Source organism: Eulemur rufifrons, chromosome 24 (genome assembly GCF_041146395.1).
Source record: "Eulemur rufifrons isolate Redbay chromosome 24, OSU_ERuf_1, whole genome shotgun sequence".
Lineage (NCBI taxonomy): Eukaryota > Metazoa > Chordata > Mammalia > Primates > Lemuridae > Eulemur > Eulemur rufifrons.
Window position 1 is genome coordinate 1,354,183 of NC_091006.1, and position 23,482 is coordinate 1,377,664.

The window sequence follows — 23,482 nt, forward strand, 5'->3', positions numbered from 1 at the left end:
ATCGCATCCGTGCACGCATCTGCCGCTGGGTCAGGAAATACTGAACTGTGATGAGCCAGCTCCGCTCCAGGCCTAGGGCTTCCTCTTCCACCGAGGCAGACGTAACCTGTGCCCTCAGGGCAGAGAAGGTTGCCTGTGGAAGGGCCAGAAAGGAACCTTGCCCTGGTGGCAAGTGCTATGGAGAGAGTAAGGTGATGGACACAGGGGCCTGGGGACAGCAGCCTCAACAGGGAGGCACAGAGGGACTTTGGGAGAAGTGGTATGTGAGCTCAGACCCACGTTATGAGAAGGAGCCACCTGTGCAAAGAGCTGGGGTGGCACATTCTAGAACATTCTATCTCTTCTCCGCCGGGGCTCTAGCAGTGGCATCTGAAGACCGGTTGCTTAAAGGGGTTAAAAAGCTTTGTTGACTCTGGCAAACAAAAAATATTTATTTTTTTGAACAGAATAAATGAATTCCATACCCAGACCAAACTTGCAAACTCCCATGGTCATTAGTTGACAAGTTGAGTGGTGACATGCATGGTGTGAATAGAGGTGGTGGGGACCTCGATCTTCAGCTGATGTCCCTCACCTGACCTGCTGTGCAGTCTCTCTGCGCCGCACACTCAGCCTCTCTCCCTCCTGCTGACCTGGGGTCAGCGCAGCAGCAGCAACCTGGAAACAGCCTGTCTTCCCCGAGTTCAACGGGGCAGCCACTGGGAGCCGGCTGGCCGTGTTGGCTTTGGCCCTTCCAACCTTCCGCTGAGCTCCTGGGTGGAATGCTGAGCACTCCCATGTGGCGTCAGGGTCACGACCCACGTTGGCTCAGGAGAGGAGCCCGCATAGCTGGAGGGGGCTTGCGGGTGGAGTGAGGGCTCCAGATAGGGCCCTGGGGCCGCTGGCCTCCACCTGGAGCCTCCAGCAGCCTCTGCGCTGTGGGCCTGCTCCCCTCTGCTGGGTGGGTGCCATGAATCCCAGGGCCACTGGCCTTGTCCATCGTCATGTCTCTAGGGCAGGGTTAGGGACTGGCACACACTGGGAACTTAGTAAGTTCGTTGAATGAATGTGAGACTCTCCATGGGAAATTACCTCCTTTCTGACCAATCTCCAAAATGGGGCTTTGTTTTTGAGTGTAGACTTCCACCAGGAACAAAAAGGAAAGGCGGCCAACTGGAAGCCACCTTTCACTGCAAGTGACCACGCACCTCTACGTGCGCGCACATGCGTGGACACAGCCCAGCACCACGGTTATAATCCCTTGCCCTCCCGGAAGTAAACACCCAGGCCTCCCTCTTGCCTTCCTTTGCAAGGTGGACTCGCAGCCCCTCTCCTCTTGCCAGGGAGCCAGGTCCCCCACTGGAGACCCTCTGTTGCATGCACAGTGTGCCTGGAGGGAGGTCTGGCACGCAGCGGACCCCACCAGGGCTGCATGTGCCTCCTCCACAGTTGAGCTGTTCCCCCACGGGTACCCCTGGGGAAGTGCTTGGCCCAGGACTCAGTCCTGGCTGGAGTTAAGCACAGCTCCTAGACCACCTGGCTGGCCACCACACCTGAACATTGCGATACAAAGAGGAGAGGTGTGCAAAAACCATTCCAATGGCAGGAAACACATTGGGACTCCTTCAGGTGGGAGACATAAGTAGAAATGGAAGGACCCCAGGCATGGGCTCACTGCCTTTCCAAGTTGGGCTCCCCATATACTCTGATGTGGGCGGGCTGTTTCCTAAGCACCCCCACCCCTTTGGCCATGGTGCACAGGCTGGAGCAGGGGGGCGCAGAGAGGACTACTGAAGACAATTATGCAGACCAGCTTCGAGTATTAGTGTTTAACAAACAGCTTTGATTTCTAATTTTTTGCAAAACACATACTGCAGGTACAATTTATACTCATTACTGTATATTGGGAAAGTTATTAAAAACACTCAAACTTGGTTGAGACTTCCTATGGCATCATCACTGGATTTTAATTGGTTTTTATCTAGTTCTATAAAAGATCTCTTTAAGCCCAGTCAAAGTCCCTGCCTTGGATGTCTTGCCAGGTGAAGGACCGGGAGAGCCTCTGTATATGGTGCAGGTCTTTCCTTGCACCCAAATTTGAACAGTCTCCACAATCCACTAAGATTTCATCATGAGATAATTTATACTTCTTTTGATGGGCACAGTTACCAAATGACAAAATAACAGTGTTTCGTAACATAAGGGTTAAATCTTAATCTCTGAGGTTTGCAAAGCCGCTACTCGCAGTCTCCTTAAAATTTAATATACCTCGTTAATGCTTCCTTGCAAACACTGAAGGATTTTTATGATTATAATCATGTGTTACAGCACCTAGTACTGTTTCTAAGCAGCATACTAATCAGCTTAATGAGATATTACTGCACTTTTTGTTGACTAAAGCAAAATCCCTTTTATTGTTCTAAAGCCTGTCCTTTACTTTATTTTTTTCCCAAAACATTATCTTGTTTTATTATGTACCAGTAAATATCATGCCATTGGGTTGTGGGTTTTTTTTTTTTTTTTTTGGCCAAATCATAAAATGATCTTTCATCTCGGACTGGCGAATGTTGAATATGGTGAATGGAAACCAAAGTTCCACCTAAGTCTGTTCAGCCCTGCGTGAAAGTAGCTCTGCTCTCAGGCAAACTTGGGGCTGAACCAACAGGTACAGGTGCTACCAGCGAGGACAAGAGGAAAAGTTTAACACGTAGACTCTTGGTTTGTTATTAGGTGTTGAAAATGTTAAAACATTAATAATTTAAATGTGCATGAATAATCGCAGTCTGTAAATAGAAAATACAAGGACGGTCTATCGCCAAAACAAATCGGAGGCGCGACGCCATATTGCATAATTGGCATTTAATAATTCATCCTTTTATTATTGTTTTTGACTGTAATTCCTTAGCATTATTGTGTGTAGGTGAGGCATGAACTGCACCCCCCACGCCCCCACCCCCAGCTGATGCTGCCGCCTGGCTGCGCCACCCCGCCCGGCACGGATCTGAACTCTCTCTCTGTTTTCAGGGATGGAAGAAGCGAGTCTGTGCCTTGGAGTGTCCTCGGCGGCGCCCGAAGCTGAGCCCCACCTGAGCGGCCCGGTCCTCAATGGCCAGTATGCCATGAGTCAGAAGCTGCACCAGATCACCTCGCAGCTCAGCCATGCCTTCCCCGAGCTGCACCCGCGGCCCAGCCCCGAGGAGAAGACCCCCGCCGCGCCCCTGGACGAGAAGGCCCACGCGCCCCTGAGCGGCCAGCCCCTGGGCGGGCAGATGGCGCTGCTGGCCAACCAGCTGGGCCGCGACGTGGACACCAGCCTCAACGGGCGGGTGGACCTGCAGCAGTTCCTCAACGGGCAGAACCTGGGCATCATGTCCCAGATGACTGACATCGAGGACGACGCCCGCAAAAACCGCAAGTACCCGTGCCCGCTGTGCGGCAAGCGCTTCCGCTTCAACAGCATCCTCTCCCTGCACATGCGCACGCACACGGGCGAGAAGCCCTTCAAGTGCCCCTACTGCGACCACCGGGCCGCACAGAAGGGAAACCTCAAGATCCACCTGCGGACCCACAAGCTGGGCAACCTGGGTAAGGGGCGCGGGCGGGTGCGCGAGGAGAACCGCTTGCTGCACGAGCTGGAGGAGCGGGCCATCCTGCGGGACAGGCAGATGAAGGGCAGCCTGCTGCAGCCGCGGGACCTCAAGCCCCTGCCGCACGCCCCGCAGGCCCCGCCGGCCACCTGCCACCCGGCCCCTCCCGCCGGCCACGGCGTGCCCGACGTGGCCACCGCCGCGCCCTCGCCCAAGCCGGCGGGCGCGCAGGAGGACGCGGCGGCTCCGGCCGCAGGCTTCCGCTGTACCTTCTGCAAGGGCAAGTTCAAGAAGCGGGAGGAGCTGGACCGGCACATCCGCATCCTGCACAAGCCCTACAAGTGCACGCTGTGCGACTTCGCGGCCTCGCAGGAGGAGGAGCTCATCAGCCACGTGGAGAAGGCGCACATCACCGCCGAGTCGGCCCAGGGCCAGGGCCCCAGTGGCGGCGGGGAGCAGGCGGCCAACGAGTTCCGCTGCGAGGTGTGCGGCCAGGTGTTCAGCCAGGCCTGGTTCCTCAAGGGCCACATGCGCAAGCACAAGGACTCCTTCGAGCACTGCTGCCAGATCTGCGGCCGGCGCTTCAAGGAGCCCTGGTTCCTCAAGAACCACATGAAGGTGCACCTCAACAAGCTGTCGGTGAAGAACAAGTCCCCCAGCGACCCCGAGGTGCCTGTGCCCATGGGTGGCATGTCCCAGGAGGCCCACGCCAACCTGTACTCCAGGTACCTCTCCTGCCTGCAGAGCGGCTTCGTGGCGCCCGACAAAGCGAGCCTGAGCGAGCCCGGCCAGCTCTACGGCAAGGGCGAGCTGCCCCTGAAGGAGAAGGAGGCGCTGGGGAAGCTGCTGTCGCCCATCTCCAGCATGGCCCACGGCGTCCCCGAGGGGGACAAGCACTCCCTGCTGGGCTGCCTCAACCTCGTGCCGCCGCTGAAGTCCAGCTGCATCGAGCGGTTGCAGGCGGCTGCCAAAGCTGCCGAGATGGACCCGGTGAGCAGCTACCAGGCCTGGCAGCTCATGGCCAGGGGCATGGCCATGGACCACGGCTTCCTGTCGAAAGAGCACCAGCTCCAGCGCAGCCACGAAGACGCTTTGGCCAGCGCCGGAGTCATGTTCGACAAGGAAAAGCGGGAGTACGTGTTGGTGGGGGCAGATGGCTCCAAGCAGAAGATGCCGGCAGATTTGGTTCACGGCACCAAAGTGGGCAATCAGAGAGACCCGCCAAATAAGCTCGACCCTTTGGAAGGCAGCCGGGATTTTTTGTCGCACGGGCTGAACCAGACGCTCGAATACAACCTGCAGGGCCCCGGGAACATGAAGGAGAAGCCCACCGAGTGCCCCGACTGCGGCCGGGTGTTCCGCACCTACCACCAGGTGGTCGTGCACTCCCGCGTGCACAAGCGGGACCGCAAGGGCGATGAGGAGGGGCTGCACGCCGGCCTGGAGGAGCGGCGCGGCTCGGGCAGTGACCAGGAGTCGCAGTCGGTGAGCCGCTCCACCACGCCAGGCTCCTCCAACGTCACCGAGGAAAGCGGGGTCGGAGGAGGCCTCTCCCAGACTGGCAGTGCCCAGGAGGACAGCCCGCACCCCTCCTCGCCGTCCTCCTCAGGTAGGTGGGCCGGGAGGGTGGGGGAGGAGCAGCTTGCACGGGGATCTGTCGGGGGCTGCCTGGTCCGACCTGCGGGCCCCAGGTCGGCTCTGAGGTCAGTGTGGCTTGATGGGTGTGACAGGTGGGCCGGACGCTGGGCCCTCATTGCAGCTCTGTGCCCTTCCCTTGAACACTGGCTACTAAGAAAGTCAGGTGAGCCTCCTCCCATGTGGTGGGGACGGCCAGGTGGCACATCTTCCAGTGGGGCAGAGCCTACTCTTCTGCAGCTGCCCAGCCCCGGTTCTCACCCTGACTCCGTCCACCAGCCCCTCATCCCGGACCCCGGGAGCCGGCGTTCTGCTCCATCCGTGGACGCGAATGTGTAGACTCACCATTGGCCCCCCTTGGTATATTCCCACAATGCTCTCATTTGAGCACCCCAAGCCAAACCCATCTCCTGTCTCCCTCCGACACCGCAACGGGGCTCACCTGCCGGCCCGTCTGACCCGGAGACCCTCGCCGCTCTCCTCTGAGGGTTGAACAAGCGCAGGGGGTTGAGACACAGATGCGCGACTGCGTGTCTTAAATCATACTGTGTGACACGGGCGATACAGCTTTGGGGTCTAAAATAGCAAAGCAGAAATCTGTCATCAAAATGTCTGTGAAATGCTGAAGCTTCCTGGCCCAGTTTGGAAAAAAAAAAAAAAACCACCACAATAACAAAAAAAAAACCACACTAGCCTAAGACGGCAAAATTAAAATCACTGCCTAACAGCAGGTAAGGTGTTGGCTTCACCCGTATTTCCAAAGCCCCTTCCTAATGGAAGGTAAATGGAAAGTTATATCTCTGGCCCTTTATAAAGAAAGCACCTCGCTAATACTGTAATCATTCTGCAGCCTAACAACAGAGGAAATCATGCCATAACAAATACCCTGTTACTAATGGCAACATTGATTTCTGCAATCAGCCATTAAGTCTAGAAAATGAGAGACAGTTTGAGGCACCTCGAGGCGCTGGGCTGCCCACTGTTCAAGATGTGGCGGCTCACTGTTGAGGGTCATTTTTTAAAAAGTTTTTTTCTTCTTTCTATTTCTTCCTCCCACCCCCCCCACCCCACCCTTCTCGGTTTCGATAAACATTTCAGTCTTGGAGGCCATTCACTGCTGCAGTTATTAAGTAGGCGCCAGTTTGGTTTTGTTGTCCTTGTCATGCTTCAGCATACTCCTCTTCGAGGGCAAAATTAGTGTTAAAATAAAGTGTGAGTCTGCCGGCTTATTGCAAACCGGTAAAGAATGGTTAAGACACATAAATCTGATCTGCGCATTCCAGAGATTCCGATAGCACTTAATGCTGCTGCTTAAATACCCATGAAACACGCTGTCTACTGCCGGACCGCACACTTGTCTGCAGTTGGTTACTGTTGAGACGCTTTGGAAGAGTCTCACCAGCGACGTGGATCCCACGGTGGCGTGAGGTCACACTACACGGAGCGACGGCTGCACAGAACACGCTAAGACACGAGGGGAGGGTTTCCACGTTGCCCTGGCTGACGGTGGGACCCGTGTAGAGATGGATCTCAACTCCACGAGGCAGCAAAGTGCCAGGTGTCCCCATGTCACGAGGGGCTGTTTCCAGCCTCCCAGGAAGGGGGTCTCCTCCTCTGGGGAGTGTAGTCTCACTGATTTGGGGTTGGGGAACTTCCGGGGGCAGAATGCAGACAGCAGACCGACTCTGCTAGGTTTTTGGAGTTAGGACGTGGAGTTATTTTTGACGTGGAGTTAACACTGGCAGATGTCCACCCCTCTCTCGGACCTGCTGGGACGGAGAGGTCCCTGCAGAACATTCTGACACCAAATGCTGGGCTTCATTAATGACGTGTTGACCATGTTTTTCTCACCTTCTGGCCAAGTGATAGCCTCGTGCCATTCCTATCTCTGTTGCTTGCCTGTCTCCAAATACTCGGTTGAAAAAAACCCATTTTGCGTAAAAGAACCAACCCTGCTTGTGACTCAGAAGGGAATTATACGTGAGTTGCGGTTATCGTCTCACTCTTATTCCCCTCATTGAAGGATTTTTACAGTTGTGAACACGGATTCTTTCATTTCTGGTTGACTTCTTTGTTTTCTTCATATTTAAATAAGACCCTTTCATAATTTCCTGACTAAGTGGGAAAGTTGATGACACACCCCAACGCAGCCCCAGTCGGCGGCGTGTCTGGGGCTCTCAGGTTCCCTGGGATTCAGGGCTCCTCACCAAATCCGACAAGTAAGGCTTGTATAAAGTGCGATTAAAATAAGCATTTAAATAAAAATCTTGACACAATGAGTATTTTATTATTACCTGTTAAAGAGAAACCTGCAAGGTGAAGAGGAGCAAAAAAAAAAAAAAATCTTTAAGCCCTTAAGTAAAGAAAGAAGTACTTATTAAGGCTTCTATTAAGAAATAACTGCAAAACACGGTTTTGCAAATTTCTCAGACGGCATAACAATGTCGCAAAACTTAATTTGCATCACTTGATTCTTTTTTTGTTGAAAACTGGGTCAGTAGGGCCTGAGAAACTATTTTTTCAGATCTTAACCAATGAATTCTTCTTTATAAATCGCTGCTCTTAACATGATAGTAGTTCTGAATTCATCATAAAAAACCTTTTTACAGAGGCTCTTAGAACAGATCTCTAGAAGAAGGCTTACAATGAGTGGCAGAGACGTCCTTTGTTATCTGATGTAATTCTTTGCAAAGGAGGATTGGGACCAGAGTGGCTGTTTAAAAATGTCTTGCTCAGACCGAGACGAAGAAGGGGTCAAGTTTGCAATCAAACAGTTATTGCCGAGATGGGCGACTGTCACTGGCTAGGCTAATGTGGGATGCAGCTGTTTGTTATGTGAGCAAAAGAATGTTTGAATCAGTGAACATGTGAAAATGATTCCAGTGAACCAGAAAATGTGTTTGTTCTTTGGCTCTCCAAACTGCTGAGAACCGAGCTTAAGATCAACTGCGAAAACCAGGACCTTTGACAAATTGAGAGGTCATATTTTCTAACATAAAATGGACAAAACTAGTCAGACAGATCACTTCCCCATCTTTCCCCTTTGTTTTGTTTTTGTTGTGTTGTTGTTTATTTGACTTCCGCATAACCTCACACCACGGTGGGTGTCGTCCATGCCTCTCCGTGTGCAAGGCAAAGGGAAACTGCGTGGAAGCAGCAGCTTATAAATTTTACTCTTTTATGACATTTAGAAAGCAGGGCGGCTGTTTTGATGCTTCCTCCTCTCTGGCTTGCGTGCAAACACTCCGATGGCATTAATCTTTGCATCTTTCTCTGAAATCCCCTCTCTAAGACTGTGCTCGGCTCCCAGCCTCACTCTGAGTCAGGAAACGACCAAAGTTCTGTTTCTTCGGATTTTGCTTTGGAAACCACGCGCAGAATAATTAAAACTTAATGTACTAAGAAACGATACTGTTCATTATATCCAACAGGGCAGTTACCTTCCGAATTCCCCATCATTTTGGAGTAGGGATAATTGAAGTGTTGTTGGTGGGAAGGGGGTAATTGGGTGCACTGACCCTCTGTTCATTAAATAAAGCCGGCGAAGTTCCATGATCAATGGAAAGGCAGGGAGAGATGGGGAGATGGAAAATATTGTTAACCCCCACTACTTCTGCTATAATATTTTGAGATTGACAAAGGTTATTTGATCAGCTGGGCTGAGAGCCTTTCGGGGTCTTCTTTTGTTGCCTGTACTGCATTCCTGGGATGCTGGGACTCCGTCCTCTGTGGGCCCATTGACCACAGCTTCAAAGCCCTTTATCCGGGGCACCCTGGCATTTACATCGGGCGTATAGTGATATGATAGATTTTCTTTCTTTTCCACCCCTTTTACTCATGTGGCTCCCCCTCCCTGCCCTCATTCACGATAACCACTGCCTGCTCTACACAAACAAATCCCAGCACCCAAAAGAAGGGGTGGGGGGAGAAAAAAGAAAAAAAAATTTAAGTCTGAGGATTAAGATCTTCATTTTTTTTTTTTTTTTGCTTGTGCATTCCAATTGTTCTTAAAATATTTGGCAATGTCAATTAGTAACTGAGCAGAGTTAGCTGATGAACACAATTTTCCAGTAGACTGAGCACCCTATTGTTGCCGAGCGCACAGCAGATTTCTGAGGTCATTATCATTCGCTGGTTGCCTGGCCCAGCTGCTTCCTGCTGCAAAAGCCAAACTTTATACTGGAGCTCGGGGAGGCTGCAGCAACAGGGGGCTGGGAGGGGAGAGGGGAGCTGGCTGCAGAGCCCGAGACGGGCATTATCAGCAGAGGAAACAGAAAGTAAAAGTTTCCAGGCAATTCCAGAAAAACTGCTGTCTCAGACTCCTTCCTCCTGTTCCTTTCCAGCCACCTTTCACCTCTAGGCAGGGAATTAAAAGGACCAGGGGACACCCCCCTCACCTCCCAGGGCATTGTGGCAACTAATCTCTTTGCTGAGAAGCACTCTGAAAAAGAATAATTCCATTTGTAAATTCACTTAAAAATTTTTAACCCAGTCTAAAGCATGTCAGTGATTCCCTGATGGATAGACTCTTCTTTCCTTTTTATTAAAAAAAATAAAGAAAGAAAGCCCGTCATTTTTTTAGGTGGTGTTGGTAACTTGAAATCAGTCAACTTGGGGATGACAAATAGAGAACGTTATTTCATTTTCCAGAGGGACCTCATGAGCAGATAATCGCCTGCAATTCCTCGCAAAATCAAATTTGATGTTGAAGGCTCCCCCTGCCCACCCGGCTTCCCTGTCTCCTGCCCCCACTTGCCTCCCTGCCTCCTAATTTGGGAGCTGGTTCAGTGAGATGAAAAGCTGCACTTTTTTTAAAGCTCAGCTGTCACAGCCGAGCGCCATATGCAGCCCTTCCGTCCCCGCCGCGGAGGCGCGTGCGGGCGGCCGCCGTGTTGGTGGAGATTTACGGAGGCTCGGCTCGTGTGTGCCGAAGCTGTGCCCAGCCGGCCGCCGGCCAAGGCCCTTCCCGGGCTGGGAGCGAGGTGGCCGCCCGCCTGGACGGGTGCGTTGGCCCAGGCCCGGGCTGACTCCTGGGGAATGTCAGATGGGGCCGGGGGCAGGGCCCTGAGTGTCCTCCCTCTGGTCTCACCTTCCCGTCTGGCCACTGGGGACGGCCCCCTGCGGCCGCCGGTGTTCCTGTAGCTCTCAGATGCTGGCGGTCTGCAGTCCTCCCCCAGGAGCCAGCGCTACCGGCAGCTCCTTTTTATAAACTTCCCATTCACTCCGTGAACTTTTATTGTCTCGGGTTTAGAAGCGGTTATTGGGGAATGCTTGGTAGCGCCCTGGGGGTTTGGCCGGCTCTCCTACCCCCTTCTCCTGAGCTGTAAACCCCCCTTCCTTGGGCTGCTGCTGCTGCTGTCTCTCAGCATTTCAGAGAGAGGAACTGCACTGGCTCTGAAGGTCTTCATGTTGGCAGTGTGACAGAAGAGACGTGTGACACAAACCCCAGGAGCAGAGCCCCCTCTGTGTTCCAGGGGTTCCCGGGACACCGTTTTATGTGTGAGGGAACAGATTCCAGGCCACAGGGTCGTTCAAGCCCTGCCTTTGTTTACCTGATGGCCTCACTTTGCCCATCTGCAGGGTGGGCACAGTGTCGCCAGGGCGTCCCCTCTTTCTGTCCACGGGTGTTTCCGGCGTTCCTGCCCACCCTGAGAAGCTCCAGGTGCTTTGCTTCCCTGCACATCTTAACTTGAGGAATGTAAATGCTCATTTAAATCTAAATTTAATGGTAAGAAGGAAAACAGATTAGCCAAGGACAGGTTACAATGAAGCCAAGAATTAAGTGGTCAATGTTCAAAGCGGAGCGTGAGGCAATAGCTGCGTGATTTCCATTACCCTGAGTGGGAGGCTCCGGGCTCAGGTCTTGGCCACCACTTGGCTGTGTGGGGCTGAATTAGCAGTTGGCTTTGCAAACAGCCACGTGTATCCTCGGCTTGACGGTTTGGCCAAAAGCAGGTGCCGGGAGCTCCCAGGGCTGAATTCCACCCACTCTCTTGCCTACTGTGCCTCAGGTAACGAGGAGATTGTGCCCCCCGGGTGGTGGTAGCCCCGTGGGGGCCACTTCTGCAGAGCTGGGGCAGCCTGTGTACTGAGGGCAGATTGGGGTCCTCCTGCCCCCCGCAATCCCTTCTCTGCCAGGTTGTTTACCCTTTGAATCCCTTCCTTGGTCTTACGATTTATGTGCTGCCCACGGTTAGTGCACCCCCAGGAAGGAAGGCAAGAAAGGTTTCCTTGCTCCACACCTGAGCCACATTCTTGGGCCTGCCCCTCCTCTGAGAGAAGGTTCTGGCAGGTGGCCCTGATGTCTCAGAGCAGTGGGGCCGGGGGTGAGCATCCACAAGCCCCTGTTACACTGGCCCTCGAGATTGCACTGGATTCGGGAGGAGACTGCGGGATTCCTGGGGACCCAGAGGTGGCGCGCGGACGGAATCGCTGGGAAAGAACGGCGCATGTGGCCGCGTTTTGCGCCTGTGGGGTCAGAGGAGCGAGCCGTTAGCCCCTTTAGCTGCGGAGCTGTTCTGGAGCGTTGATGGCAGCGGTGGGGAAACACCTGCGGAGATCAGGAGATTGCGTTTGTGCAGACTTCCCAAATTCGTGACGATTGGGCTGGAACCTTTGCCATCTGTGACCCCTGGGCCCGCTCGCTGCCTTTCCGGGTTCCTCACCTGCCTTGGCCTCCCTCTCCTCCGTCGGCATCCGGCGGCCCATCTCTCCTCCCTGTTGCTGGGCTGGCAGTGGAAGAAAGCGGCGGGGAGCTCAGCGAGGCTTGCAATGCCGGGGAAACAGGCTCTCCAAGAGGGGTGCAGGGCAGAGGGTGGGCGGGCAGGTGGTAGGGGACTCTGATCTCCCCGGGAAGTGAGCGTAGCTGCAGCCGAGAGCAGCCGTGGGTCCCCCTAGCCTTTTCCTGGCAGGACGGGGCGATGGCAACATTTACTTAAGCTGTGGAGTTTGGCAGCGCCGCAGCCAGGCACCATCTGGAAGGCCCTTCTCAGAAAGCTGTGGACCCTCCCAAAAGGAACTTGGGGGAGCGGGACTTGGGCAGGGCTTTGGGACTTTTTTCTGGGGCGGAATCTGGGCTTCCGGGCACCTGGGCTGCGCTGGGGTCCTGTGGGAGCCGTGTGGTTAGAACAGGTCGTCCCGGCTGTGCGGAGGGCTGGGCACATGGGCTTTCTCTAGGCTGGTTCTCCGGTTCATTCTGGAGCCGGGGCTGGTTTTGCTTTTCTTTGTCAGGAGAGCACTCGCTTTTCCCGGGCTGTGTTTCCATCTATTTATTTTATCTTGCATTTCGCTTGTTAGGTCCTTGCATGTCATGGGCACCATGGGGTGGAGCCAGCCACGGCGGTTCTGTTAGTCACCGATACAGTCTCGCATGGCAGGGCTGGTTAGCGTGACGTGAGAGGTGAATACTTCGCCTCTGAAATGTGCTGGCGAGACAGGACCTAGAACTCCGCCACCTGGCTGGGGACAGACAGGACCCAGCTAAGCACGGAGACCTGCCACCACCCTTCCCCTGACCCCCACCTTCAGTGCAGGCTGCAGAGTCCCCAAGCAGTGAGTGTCTGAGCACTGTTGACAGCAGCGACCTGCCAAGCGGGGGCCGTGCCCAAAGCCAGGGCTGCAGTCCAGGCGGAATTTGGTTGCTCCTGGGCCCCCACCCTCCACCAGGAGAAAGTTGTCTGGGTCTTGGCTTCTTGTGGGACCCATCTCTTTGTTGCTGTGAGTCTTGGGGCTTTTGTGTGACATGTGGCATGTGTCTGAGAGAAGTGAGAGGCACAGCACAAGCTGACTCCTTGGCGTGGCTGCCCACGCGCCACACGGGGGCCGGCCCTCCGCTAGGGGTGCCCAGCGGGAAGCCGACTGGCGTGTGGGCAGCAGGGAGCGGGTTGTGGGTGGGCTTGGCTTTAACACCTTGTCACTGGCTTCCGAAGGATGGGGTCATTTTCGGCTTTTCTTGCGAGGCAGTGCATGTCTTCGGGGAATCCTAAATGTTTTCCTCTGTGCCTTGGGTCCAGGACATTCCACAGCGAAGTCAGTCCTTTCCCCTTCGGAGACACCTGGTGGGACTGGAATTTTGGCCGACACTAGTTTCCTTTCTGTGACCTCGGTTCCGGAGCCGCCTGACGCAGGGCAAAGCAGGTTCTTGCTGTGGCTCCCTCTTCTCCTCGTTAAAGTCACGTCCAGAAAACTCTTAACTCGGTGACTGTCACCGTGGTTTTTGGACACTCTCAGTTGTCCACAATCGTCTTGAGAGGCATTTTGGAACATGTCCAGCGTGTCGTGTTGAGTTCAACATAGACTGTGGTGTCCTCAGTATTTTCTTGAAGACCAAGGCAGATACCTGCTTCTCCTTATGGCTAAATATATTTGGTTTAATTTGTTGCTAAAATAGGTGTTTTATTTTTATTTATTTATTTTTTTTAGTGATTTTCCCTGAAAAGTTGTAGTGACCCCTCAGCAAAGCTGCTGTGTGACATCATAATCCCTGTGGAGGGAGGAGCTTTGGCTGCATTTGCGTCCCCTCCCGGCTGGGTCTGACCCTCGGTCCCTTACTAGGGACCTTCAGACCTTTTGACTCGGTGTCCTCCGGGAGGGACGTTTACTGACTTTGTGATTGTTGACCTGGGTTAATGAGCTTTTCATTATTTTTTTCTTACTCTACAATAATTCTAGTTCACCTTGAACGTTTAGGATATACCCATAAATAAAAATAAAAATAATTTTTAAGTATGTATGCCCACCACCTCGCAGAGACAACCACTGTGATTTTTTTTTTCATTGAACTAGTAAATTTTTTTATTGATACATAGCAGATGTAATAGCATTGGGAAACACGGGGTAATTCGATACATTCGATCATGTGTAAAGATCAAATCAGGGTAATGGGGATATGCATCACTTTAAATATTTATCTTTTCTTTATGCTAGGAACATTCAAATTATTCTCTCCTGGCTATTTTGAAATGTACAATAGATTATTGTTAACTATAGTCACCTACTGATCAATCAAACGCTAGTTGAACATTTTAATTCATACCTTTCCAGTTCTCTTTATGCACCTAAAAATGTATTTGGCAAAAAAGAAAAGTCATACTTTTTTGTACATGCTTTTTATAAGTTCTTACTGAAATATATGTCCTTTTTTTTTTTTTTGGTCATTGAATCTTCACACACACACACACACACACACACACAGGGACCAGCAAATTTTCCTGTAAAGAGCCACATAATGTGTATTTTAGGCTTTGTAGGCTATGTGGTCTCTGTAGTAAACACTCAATTCTGCCATAAATAAAGGGGTGTGAGGGTGTTCCAATAAAACTTTATTTACAAAAGTAGGTGACAGGCCAGATTTGGCCCATGGGCTATTGTCTGCAGACTCCTGCCTACGGTAATAGTTATCCTTTTTTTGCCCCTAAGTTTTACACGAGAAGTATGCTCTTTGAGGAAATGTTGGAAATACAGAGTAGCAAAGAAAAAATCTACATCTATAAAGTGGTTTAGCGAATCTCCTAGGATTCACTGAACACAGGGCTTGTTTTCTTTTTTTTCACCGTGAGAAGCAATGCTGGGGTGCACGTGTCTGCAGTGTTCGAAGTCTCGGCCGTTCCCGCCCCCTGCACAATTACGTCCGGGGGTGAGGTGCCCGGCGGTGGAGCCTCTGGTCACAGGCAGGTGACCGGACGCTGCAGATGGCACTGCCACTGCCGGCCGTGGGATGCGGCTTGAGATAGTCTCTCCCCATGCTGGAGTTTTTGCCCTGAGAAAATTCCCCCTAAGACTGTCCTAAAGTCTGTGTCCCTGAAGCTAAGTCGTTCCCTGTCACGAAGCTGCTCTGTGACTCATTCGTTCATTTATTCATCGAAGGGTGAAATGCTTACTGAGTGGGTTTTGCACGCTGAGCAAGGCATCAGGTACTGGAGGTGCACAGATGAGTATAGACAATCTCAGCATCAGAGGCCCGCGACCTCTGGGGCTGGACATGTCATTCATGGTGTGAGCTAGGTACTCGGGAGGGTGTACTGCAGGGGCTGTTGGAACCCCTTGGTGACCACACTTCTTCCCAAGGGACCTGAAAGGGTCAAGACCTTCTCAATCTCCTGAGTAAGTCCTTTGGCAAGAAGAGTCTCTCTTTCCGTCTGCAGTCTGGCCAATCTTGGTGACTTCTCGGAGGAAGCAAACACACCCCCTCCGCCACCTTGGCTGGCTGTCCTTTAGTCAGTGCCTTGTTACACACAGACGAGGCCGGCGGGTGCTTTCCAGAGACCGCCGAGAGCGGCAGCAGGCTGGGAGCTGCGGAGGGCAGGGCTCGCGGCTCTGCTCCCGGAGGGGTGGGGGGCTTCTTGGCCGGGCTGCCCACCACGCCACACGCCGGACGGGCCACCTCCCCGAGGGAGAGCAGTGAGGAAGAGGCACAGCCGCCCTCCACACCAGCCAGGGAGGGACGGGCAGCTCCCGGGCTCCCTCGCGCCCCGCTGAACACGCTGTCATTCCAGTCCGTGGCTCCTGGGCTGAGCAGAGGGAGCTTTTATACCCAGCACTGGGCTCCCGTCTCCCCGGCGTCTGGGAGTATTTCAAGAAGGCTCCATGGGAATCTGCCCTCCCCAAGCCACAGTCTGGAGGGAGAGAGTATCATCAGACGTGTAAACTGAGGCACAGAGAGGTTAGATGGAGTTGCAAAGCTAGGAAGTGGTAGAGCCAGGGTTTGAACCCACATTAGTCTGACCTCTCACCCTTTAATCCCACTGTTGCTGGGTCACGGTGGGGGTGGCAGACACAGCGGAAGGCCGAACCCAGCTCAGCAGCTCTGTCTCCAGCTCAGCCCGGGCAGACCCAGCTCTTGGTGGGACAGGCTGTGGGGCGGGAGGTCAGAGGTCACCCCTGCCCCTTTCCGTATCTTGGTGGGGTTGTCCTCACATCCCTTTGGAAGGGAAGCAGGGAAGGAGGACAGCCCAGCGTGTGTGCCCCTCAGCCAGTGACGGATGGGACCCAGCTGAGCCCACACTTGGTCCTGTAGTGAGCCCCGAAGTTGTGGTTGTGAGTTTCCCCCAGCCCCTGCTCAAGGTGACACACGGCAGGCCCGAGACGGGGAGGAGGACAGGGGAGCCGGCCCTTGGAGGCCACAGGAGTGTGGCCTGGCGGGCAGGGCTGTGGCTCCACTCAGGACACCCAGCTCTCCCAGTGTGAGCCGGCCGGAGCCTCAGTGTCCCCCGTCCCTTCTGACCCCAGGATGCTCTGCCAGGTCCTGCACGAGCTCGTCCTCGCAGCTCCCCGTGGGAAGGTGGCCTGGGGGAGAGCAGGGGACACACAGGCAGAGGGACGTTGCTGGCTCCGGCCGCGCTGCCTCACGCACGAGCCACAGCTCCCCCCGCCACCCGGAGGCAGCCCTACCCCGCCCTCGGAAGTGGGGGACCCCCCCTCCCTGGCAGATGAAGAGGAAGAGAATGAGGAGGCTCTCGTCCTCCTGCCTGGCCAGCTCTGTCCTCTGAGGTGTAGACGGGCAGAGCCGCTGTGGGACGGCGTCAGAGGAGGGCGGCGAGTTCTTTGTTGTCGCGCCTCGTGGCACCGAGGCCGAACCAAGCAGCCACTTCACACCGGCCACATGGAGCAGAGCGCTCTGGGCTGTCGCGCTGTCCCCGCCCCACCCCGGGTGCTCTTGGGGACAGGGCCCCGGGCTCGGCTGGGGCTGAGGCTGCTGTCATGAGGGCAGAGGGAGGTCAGCAGCTCATTCCCTGTGATCGTGTGTCTGTGTGTGGGTGTGGACACACTGGGGAGTGTGTGCGCTGCCTCGGTGCCGTGGCTGCGTGTAGATCGGTAAGGCGGGTTAGTTTGGGGGCGCGGGTTGCTGAGGGTGCGTCCGTCGCTATGTGCTTGTGTGTGCGTGTTTAAGCACGTGTTGCTGTGCGTGTTGAGCGTGGGAGCGGATGCACATGTGTCGGGTGCGTGTCGGTGTCTGTACGGGGGAGGGTGGGCTGGGCTGTGGATGTCAGTGTGTGTTTGTGGCCATTGTGGGGTGTGAGGCTGTGTTGTGCGGCTGAGCCTCTGGGGGAGTGCGCATTTGCATCAAGGACATGTGTAGTGGCGTGTGGTTGTGTGAGCGTGTTGCTGTGGGTGTCAGGCTGTGTGTTGTGTGGTTGTGTGTGCTGGGGAGTGCCTTGGTGTGTGTGTTGGGACATGTGTGTCCACACGTGTTTGCCTGTGTTGGCATGGGTGGTGATGTGTGGGTGGGGTACTGTGTTGACTTGTTACCGTGGAGAGTGGGTGACCTCCCTGAAGGGCTGTGACCCTCAGCCTGCCTCGCAGGAGGAGGAGCTGGTCTGAGCCTGGCCCCGCACCCTTCCCCAGAACCTCAGAGCGGCGCTACCGGCGCATCCCTCCCCGATGCTGGCTCGGCCTCCGGCAGAAGGTCTGGCTTCCGGGTGCGCGTTGGCAGATGCAGAAGGCCCTGCCCTCCAGCAACTCGCAGTCCTGGCCTCGGAGCCTCAGGCTCCTCTTGGAAGAAGCCGGGGCTTGGGGGTCTGGGGTCCCCATTCGGGAAACCTCTGTTCCGGAGCTGAGCGAGCCGTGTGCCTGGAGTAGGTCCCCCGGCGCCCTAAGGCAGGGCTTGTGTCACCTTCAGCTGCGGTCCCATCCCGGTCCCTGCACAGAGCCTGGGGCACACGAGGTGTTCAGGGACCGCTGGTCGACTTACACAGAATGAAGTAAAATGCCCTCTCCTGGCACAAAGTCACTGGTCAAGGATCAGCCTGGACTGTCCTTTCCTCCACCCTACTGGGTGCCAGAGAACCTAAACTCACAGCACAGAGCCTAGCAGTGTAGACTGCAGTGGGGTTATTTTGAACCGGCAGGGCTCCCAGGAGCATGAGGTAGTGCCGGGGTCCGAGGTGGTGCATGGAGAGAGGGTGGCTCGGGAGCAAACCTCAGGGTGATGCGTCCAGTTTGCCGGCAGCATCCGGGACCCCCCAGCCCAGGACAGTGGCCACGTTGGCTCCAGGTCCAACTTCTCCTCCCTGAAGGACCCTCCTGTTCACGAGCTCAGAGGTGGCTCTGAAGTAGCACTTTTCTCTCTTTCCTTCGTCTTCGTGGAGGTCACGGACAGAGTAGAAGCCTGGCCGCATGTGCCCGCTGGCAGCCAGGCAGTGGGGCAGGGCTGCCCGCCGAGGGCACCGCGCCTCGGTCTGCGCGTGTTTCCAGGCGTGAGCCGTGTTGCCGACACCTGCAAAGGGACCTTGCAGCCATGTTCGGGTGTAGCTGGACACGTCCTACGGCTGCGTGGGTGGTCCAGGGGCGAAAGGGGGGTTGGAACTGAAGACCACATGGGGGGGTTAAGAGCAAATGGCTTTTCATGTCCTCTGTGTGCACGTGACGTAGGAATCTCCCTTTCTTGAAATTCCAACACACCTTCTGCCAGCCGTTTCATAAAGTCAGAAAGAAACGCATGTCAGGGAACAGACGTGGTGGGTTAGGGCAGCTGTGAGCTGGACGGAAGTTTTCCCGGGAATCACGTGGAAGAAACAGAGCCCGTGTCCGCCCCAGCCAGCTTCTGCTCGGAAACCGGCGAAGTGGGTGTTTTGGGGTGGATCATCCTCTTCACTCAGTGGTTGAGGGGACGCTGGCATCTCCAAGAGGTCTGGGCCCGGCGGAAGAAGCCTCCAGACCCCAGGGGACTGGGGGGACAGGGGTGCCCCCAGGGAGAGGGCAGGGCCTCCAGGGTGGGCTCCTCTTGTCCTCCGAGCCCCTTACCGGGGAGCACAAGGGCCCGCGGAGGTTCAGGGGTGCCCTTGAGGGCAGTGGCCCCTCGGGAATGTGAGGGAACATCGGGAACCCCTGAGGGACACGGCGCTCTGGAGGGTGGGAAGCTCCTGGTGGGGACTGGCCTGGTCAGGACAGGGGTGAGTGGTGATGCTGGTGGGCTTTGGGGCGGTCATTGCCGCCACGTCCCTCCCATGCTTAGAGTCCTCCCATGTGTTCCCACTCGTCACTGTGGCATAAATCCAGAACCGACAGGCCACCGTGGTCGCCCAGTGTCCCCTCCCTCATTTCCGTCCCTCTGTCCTCAGCCCACAAAGCCACCTCTCAGTGGCCTCTGCTTGTCTCTCCGGCGCGCCCGTGGCACAGACCGCCCATGGCACAGACCGCCCCCGGCTGCTCCATCTCGCCCGCATCCCACACGTGGCTTCCTCCGGGCGGCCTTTCCAGGGCCTGGGTGTGAGACACGCACCGCTGGTCACTGTGCGGAAAAGTGAAAAGTTATTCCGTGGCGTTAACGTCGCGAGGCCTTTGGAGGCGCCCTGCTCACCATTCCTGACCCCTCCCCGTCCTCTCACTCCTGCATTACCGTCACGAGACCAGGTGGCTCCCGCGGCATCGCCAGAGCCCACGGCGGCGCCTGCCACGTGGAAGAGGCTCCACAAACGCTTTTTTAAAAAGCTGTGGTGAAATGCACATAGCACAGAACTTACCATCTTAACCATTCTACGTGCGTCTCTGGTGGCATCGAGCATGTTCACGTCGTGTGGCCGTGACCACGTCCGCACACAGCCCTGCCCACCGCGCAAAGCTGAGACTCCGCGCCCGTTAGACAGCAACCCCCGCCCCTGCCCCTGGTGACCTCTGTCCTAGCATCTTTGCCTCTGTGAACTTGGCCGCTCTGAGCCCTTCCTCTAAGTGGAATCAGACGATATTTGTCCTACGACGGGCCAACGTCACCCAGCCTAGCACCTCAAGGCTCACGTGTGCTGCGGTAGGGACGGGACCTCCTTCCTTTTTACGGGGACCAGCGCCCTGCCGTGTGCGTGTGCTGCGTTTTGTTCACGCCATCGTCCACCCCCGGCCCTCGGGCTCTCTCAATAAACCCTTTCGAATGAGCGAATGCAGGCAGGGAGCTGGGGTCTCGGCCGCCTCCTCCACCCGCCCGCGGGGACAAGTGTGGCTTTGGGTCTGTTGGGGCCACTGAGTCACGTCTCTGCTGCTGGCTCTGCAGACGCCAGCTGGGCCTCCTTCCTTAGCCATGTGCGTGTGTCGGGGTCTGGGCCTTGGCCAAGAAGCTGAGTGTTTCCGAGGGCGAGTTCTGGGCTCGGGGATGGGGTGGGCTTCGGTCTGACCGTGGCCCTTTCCAGGGAAGCAGGAGCAGGGCCCCGTCGTGGCTCCCTGTCCTGACCCTCCAAAGGGAGTTGTGCCGCAGCCTTGGCCAAGCCGCCGGCCCGTGTGAGCCGGGCTCTGCCGCTGGGCAGGGCTGGGGTGGGAGGGTGCGTCCCCCGCCGGGAGCCGACCCTGGGAGGCGGTGGACACAGACGGGGCGCCCCACGGAGAATGTCTGTCCACAGCAGGAGCTGCTGCGTGGTTTCCGTCAGAAACCGAAATTCCAGAAAACAACCCTGCTGGCCCGTGTGTCCTGATGGAAGTTCAGCCTTCTCCCCAAAGCCTGCCCTGTGCCTTCTAGAAACAGACCCTCTGTCCCAGTCCCCAAGACGACATAGGTTGATGCCGGGACCGGGACAGTAGGGGGTGGTCGGGAGGACGTAGGGACTGGGTGGGGAGCTGGGCAGAGGCCCCGGCTACTCTGAAGTCTCAGAGAGGCGGCGAGCTTGGCTGGAAGGAGGAAGAGGAAGGGTCCAGCCTCAGGGGTGCCGGCGGGGCCTGTGGAACAGCAGTGGCTGCCGCCAGCCTGGGTCCCGAGTGCCACATCAGGCACACGTCCCCTCCTTCTATTCCGGAAGTTCACGACCTGAGATGAAGTGTCCACGCTGAGCGGGGAGCACAGGCCCCAGCCCTGGTCTGGCCGTGGCTCCGTGGCGTGAGCACTGTGGGCTTCTGCGCGAGGCTGTGCGAGGTGGGACGCACAGGGCGGCGTGCGGGGCCGAGAGGTGGTCTGGGGGAAGCTGGTGCCCCGGAGGGAGCAGCAAATGCCACCACCGCGGAGTAGAGCAGAGCTTCGGAGGCCCGGGCAGCGGCGCCAGCCGGCACCTGGGCAGGGACAGGTGTGGGTGCTGAGATCAACCGCGGAGGCCGGGGTGGTGAGGGGCTTCCAGGCGGAATTGTGTGCGCTCGGCTCCTGGCTGAGAACACGGAGAGGCCAGATTCTCACACCCACCATAAAGGGCTTCTCCCTTCCCCGCACCGGGAAGGCCCAGGGAGCAGGCTCAGGGCCCTGGGGTGCTGCAGCCCCTGTCCCTGCAGTGGGACGCGCCCCTCGCTGTCCCTGGCAAAGTGGGGGTGTCGGCCAAGCCAGTTCCCCAAACGCAGGCGTGAGAGGGAGCCTGACGGGAACCCTGGCCTGCTGCGGGCTCCGTCAGATCTCTGCTCGCCCAGCGGGTCGCAGGAGAAGTCTCTCTCCTCACAGGCGACATTACAAGCCGACACCTGGACCCCAGCTCTACTTCTGGGGTACCCACCAACCCTGGCCCGAGGGAGGCAGCCCCCAGAGGGAACTAATGAACTGCAGCTGTCCGCAGGTGGACTCGCTCCACACCTGGGCACCCTGCCCCTCGGGGGACACCCAGCCCGGCTCCCACAGCCACCCCCAGACACCCGTCATGGGGTGATAGGAGAGGGCACCTGGGAGCCCCCCAGGGACCCCGAGGATGGGTGGTGGCTGCCTCGGAATCTCAGCTCAGGTTGCCAACGGGACAGAGACAATTCTGCTTCCCTCGCACTGTCCCCACCCCGCCCGGGTCGTCCCCGTGTGCTGTTCACTGCTAGAGACACAGCGTTTATAGTCGCTGGTGGGGGGAGTGGCTGGGGATCCAACAGCGCCAGTGGCCTCCAGGGGAGAGAGTCAACCCAAAGACAAAGTTTTCTACCATTTCTAGAGCGTGTGGCCGCCTCGACCACCGCCAAAGCGTCCTCCCGGGGGAGGGGCGTTGGGGGTTTGGGGAGGGGACGGTGCACATTGTGGGTGGCAGGGAGGCCTTCCGGTGGCTTCTGGCTTCCCGGAACTGCAGGTTCTGCCGCCGCTGCACCCTTTTTTGTGAAAAAGGAGACTCATAAATGAACTATTAATTTCTGAAGAGTGTTGGATTTAGAGCAAAGTTGCAAGAAGAGCACGAATCGGCCTCCACGCTCAGGCATCCTGCGGGCTGACGCTGCCGGGGCTCGTTTGCCGACAACGCACGGTCAGTGTCGGTGCATTGCCGTTCACTGGAGCCCTGCTTCATTCCGCCTGCCTTGGTTTTCACCCGATGTCTGTGTTCCATTCTGGGATCCCATCCACGACACCACCTTACGCTCAGTTATTTTAAATTAATAGTTTACTTTGTCGAGCGGGTTCAGGTTTATGGCAAAAATGAGCAGAAAGCACAGAGTGACCACGTGCCCCTTGCCCGCCCCGGCCTCCCCCACCGTGGGCGACCCGCGTGTAGTGTCCCGTCTCTGTCCGAGGCCCCCTTGGCTGCGGTGGTTTCTCAGACTTTGCTTGTTTGGGGGGACCTTGACGGTTTGGAAGAGTCCCGGACAGGTGTTTTACAGACTGTCTTTTAGTTTGGGTTATCAGGTGTTTTTCTCATGCTTACGTTAGAGTCGTAGGTGCGCGGGGGAGGCCACACAGATAGAGGCCTTGTTACTCCATCCTATGAGGGACGCCTGACTTGTCACTGATGATGCTGGCCTGGGTCCCCTGGCCGGGGCGGTGTTTGTGGGGTTCTCTGTGGGAAAGCCGCGCCTCCCTCAAGGAGAGTGAGTAGGTCGGACAGGCCGACTGGTTTGCAGGGCTCAGTGCAGCCTGCACGTGGGGGCCTGTCGTCGTTCAGGTGTGAGGACTCTCAGGGCTGCGATAGATTAAACCAAACCCAGGGTGCTTCTGAGCAGGAGGCCCTGTGTGACTGCACAGGGCACACTCCTGTGATGCCAGCCGCATCTGCAGGGCGATGGCGGGTCCCCAAGACACCCCCGGAGCCCCGCGCCTCTGCCGCTGATGCGTGGGAGGTTGAAGGGGGCGGAGGCCGGGGAAGGTCAGGAGCCCCCGGAGCCAGTGGTTAACACCAGCGTGGGCGGAGGTGTCGGGCACATCACAGGTGTCTGCAGACGCCCCGCAGAGGCACCTGGCTGGGAACATGAAACAGTCGACCTGAGCTCCCTGCCAGCTCCGCCCGCATGGGCAGAGCAGGGTCAGGTGTGTGCGTGAGGCGGCAGTTGCTATCAACAGGAGTGACCCCATCGTTTGAAACATCGCTGCCTTTATCCTCTGAGAGTCTCTCCTTTTCCCCAGTGCCCAGAGCAGCAATTTCTCCCCGCAAGACCTTAGACCACCTTATTTACAAAATGCAAATGAGCCTGTTTGTGCCAGG

The 23,482-nt window shown here is 56.3% G+C and overlaps 1 protein-coding gene across 3 annotated transcripts in view; it reads left to right on the plus strand.

The window, feature by feature from the left end:
- ZNF536 (zinc finger protein 536) overlaps positions 1 to 23,482 on the plus strand; it is a 417,728-nt gene that overhangs the window by 185,574 nt on the left and 208,672 nt on the right. For 2 of the 3 annotated variants that reach the window (XM_069457658.1, XM_069457659.1), the window contains exon 3: positions 3,004 to 5,175. In XM_069457658.1, coding sequence (XP_069313759.1) covers positions 3,006 to 5,175 — 2,170 coding nt within the window. In that variant the 5' untranslated portion in view covers positions 3,004 to 3,005. Of the gene's footprint in view, positions 1 to 2,990; positions 5,176 to 23,482 lie in introns of those variants that run through there. The other variant, XM_069457660.1, reaches the window with a different exon arrangement.